General features: G+C 42.9%; 1 protein-coding gene across 1 annotated transcript in view; it reads right to left on the bottom strand.

The window, feature by feature from the left end:
* Nucleotides 1-571: 571 nt before the first annotated feature.
* The window catches only part of LOC131887476 (transforming growth factor-beta receptor-associated protein 1-like), a 9,528-nt gene continuing 6,846 nt past the window's right edge, over nt 572-3,253 (bottom strand). The window contains exons 6-14 of the mRNA XM_059236097.1: nt 2,874-3,012; nt 2,608-2,805; nt 2,352-2,540; nt 2,022-2,287; nt 1,556-1,952; nt 1,323-1,483; nt 1,085-1,247; nt 900-1,006; nt 572-822 (exon numbers count right to left, since the gene is read on the bottom strand). Of these exons, the coding sequence (XP_059092080.1) occupies nt 678-822; nt 900-1,006; nt 1,085-1,247; nt 1,323-1,483; nt 1,556-1,952; nt 2,022-2,287; nt 2,352-2,540; nt 2,608-2,805; nt 2,874-3,012 (1,765 nt within the window). The 3' untranslated portion in view covers nt 572-677. The remainder of the gene's footprint in view (nt 823-899; nt 1,007-1,084; nt 1,248-1,322; nt 1,484-1,555; nt 1,953-2,021; nt 2,288-2,351; nt 2,541-2,607; nt 2,806-2,873; nt 3,013-3,253) is intronic.

The raw sequence follows: 3,253 nt of genomic DNA, 5'->3' as shown, positions 1-3,253 counted from the left end.
CGAGTAAATAGGTCCATAATTCTCGAGTGGGGCTAGAATTTGATGTGAGCTAGAGCTCTTTATCATTGACGTTGTGTGGTCAGATTGATTTAATTCAGGTGGCAAATTTGGGCGAACTTGCCTTCGCAGACTTTGAAGATAATATCCACGACGGCAAATTCGTGAGTTTCAAAGTGTTTCAAGAGATGCTTCGTCCAGCTCAAGCTTTCCTATCATTTCAGTTGCTTCATTTTACCTTACCCACCGTTTCAATTGGAAAGTTCAACAACTTTGAGTCTCGTAACTCGCCAGATTCATCCATTCCTTGAAAAAAAAACGAAAGAATTCAACGAAAATGTGTGAATTGAGAGTACCTCGCCCTCCTTCTTGAGTTGGAGTTGGAGTTTTCAAGTTCATGTTCAAAATAGTCAAAGCTCATTTATACTGTACGACGAGTGTCCTTAATCGTTTATAGTTAAATTGAATCCAGCACGAGACTGTTCATAAGTAGCCAGCACGACTTTATGGAGCACGATAAGGCACGCCATGCCGCTTAACGACATTCATAAGGTTCAATTTTCAGAATCGGAAATGAAGCTACTCATAAGCAGGTGTACTTTATTAAACGCAACGAGTATATAACATTGTCCCTTGATCTGACAATACAACTCGGAACATGATTTGCTACCTCCACGGGCTTACGTTCCTTTGATGGGCTTGAACACCTGACCCGTGATTGGGCAGACGCTCAAATTTTTGGCTTGATCCGGGTTGACAATGATTCCATTGGGATATCGAACGAACACGGGCTCTCGAAATTGTTTCGAGGTCACCATACAGTAACTGAAACAAGATGTTGTTACAAACTGATGATGATCATGTGATCATAGTTTAAGCCTATCGGATGATTGCTGGTGTACCTGCTCTCGGCCATTTCGATGGGCTTTCTGGTGGCGAAATAATAATCCAGTGCCGTATTGACATTGTGACCAATCGATAAGTTTGCCTCCACCTGAGTCATGCGTTTCTAAATTGAAGGCCAAAATCATCATTAGATAAGCTCCATCTGACGTAGTAGACAAGCTATTGAAGTAAGTCTTCTTACTTCATGCCCAAGTGTGGCGATCATATCGGTTAAAGCTGGTAGAATGGTGGCCAATGACCACGAAGGTGGAATGAGAGGTAACACATCAAGGGGATTCATTTCACTTGATCTTCGGTTCAGCAAATCCACCAAGGCCGATTCCAGAGGAAGTTTCTTCTCGGGTCTGCGGGTAGACAAGAAACGGAAACTGCAAATTTTGGGTCGCTCTAATCAAGCACAAAAAATGGGTGTTCCCTACGAGAGTTCGGGATCCAAGAAGACTTTGATCAGACTTAGGAGCAATCTCTTCTTCAGTTTGGAATCTTTCTTGGGAGCGATTTGATCGCAATAGGATTCACCGGCTTGAGGATCGTCTAAATTATGCACCATAATCTTTAATGCTTTCTCGTGATTGCCCATCTTTAAATCCAAGGACAATTTTGGGTCATTAGGTCGATTGACGTTCAGGATCATTCTAACAAGTTCTCTTACTTTGCCATAGAGAATGGCTTTTTCCTGGTGAAGATCGGTCGACTCGAGTCTGGACATTAAATGGGCAGGCTTGATCAGATTTGACTGGACAATGAAGGCCTGAAACTGGGCCCGGATTGGGAGGGCCAATTGGTCTTGAAGATCGAGGGAGCTCAAACGCTCCAGATACTTGGTGGCCAGGAGGGTGTGGAATTTTTCCGTCTGCGACTCTTTTTCTAATACTAAATGCTCCAGGAGCTTCAAATGGGCATCGGGATATTTGTCCAAGAAGTTCAAGGCTTTCTCCTCCATAACCACATCACCGGATTTGAGCTTCTGGATGAAAACATCGATGGCTTTGTCCTGATCGAGCTCTAGGGCTAAGTCTCCGTACCTCCAAAGCAATTCATCGGGGGCTCTGGAATCATAAATAAGCACGTGCTTTTTTCCTTATATAAAAAAGGCTAGTCACGATTGATGAACGCACCGAACTATTTTCTGAAGGAACAAGCTAAGCCCGGGAAAGAGATCATCTTGGATTTCATTTTGAGCCAGAGAAGCCCAGATGGAGAGAGCCTCACTCCAATTTCGATGTTTTTCGTGGAGTAAAGCCAGGGCGTGGAATCTTTGGTGGCTTTCCAAGGGAGCCTTCAAATCTTCAAACTCGCCTTGAAAATCCGAGCTCGAGATATGATCCAGAGTCTTCCGAGGCTCGTCAGCGGCCACCAGTTTAATTATGGCAGTATCCACGATCTATGAAAAGGCAGAAGTACAGAATAGCATTCATTTTAAAACGCGTGAACCAGATCTGGCGTACGTTTTTGAAAGGGAAATGTTCGCCTTCTGAAGCTCGAAGGTATTGCAAAAAATCCTCGAGGAACGAATTGAGGCTCTTCTCTTGATCAGGATTTCCATTGGTGATGTCTTGGATGGATTGGAAGTCATGGAGTGGCGGCTGAATTGTCACATATTTCCCTGATGAAATGTCGGGGAAAAGCGAAATCAACTGCAGCAAAAGTATTCAGCATTAATCAGGAGGTATCTCAATCCGGGAGAGACTCTTTTTCAGATACCTCTTGAGGGTTCAATTGACCTCGAATAAATAGCTCTCGAGCTCGATCGAAGTCGAATTTTTTGAGGCAAACAAATCCCGCCCTTTGGCGAACGTCATTGAGAACAACTTGGAACTGCTCGCGGGAAGAGCGTCCTCGGTGTTGGAAGTTCTCCGCCAATTCCAAGGCCTGATCCACTAAACCATGTTCTAGTAAACTCTACAAAAGTCCATGTGATTAAGACTAACTATGACCAAGATGGATACATTCGAGTTGGGATCACTGACCTTGATTTGAATTTCGGCTGGAATGGGCACGATGGCATACAAGGACGAGGCTGATGAGACCAGGATTTTTCCGTCGAAATTGCCGAGAACACGTCCTCCGGAGAAATGCAAGGATTGCTTCTGTTGCTGATCCGTGATGCTTCATGGAAAATGATAGCAAAGTCGTACAAGTCATCTGATTGTTTATGTGCATGCATTTGCAATTGAATGTAAAGTCTACCAATCAATCTTTTACTGAGACTCTAGGTCAAATTAATGCGCAAAATACATGAAATTGACTATGAAAATCAAAACAGAACTAATTAAATAATATTAGAAAAAAAACTGGTTCAAATGTTTAAATAGTTTGACTAGATTGAGATATATATATATATATATAG

This window comes from Tigriopus californicus, chromosome 9 (assembly GCF_007210705.1).
Source record: "Tigriopus californicus strain San Diego chromosome 9, Tcal_SD_v2.1, whole genome shotgun sequence".
Taxonomy (NCBI): Eukaryota; Metazoa; Arthropoda; class Copepoda; order Harpacticoida; family Harpacticidae; genus Tigriopus; species Tigriopus californicus.
This window is presented reverse-complemented; position numbering and strand designations above follow the sequence as displayed.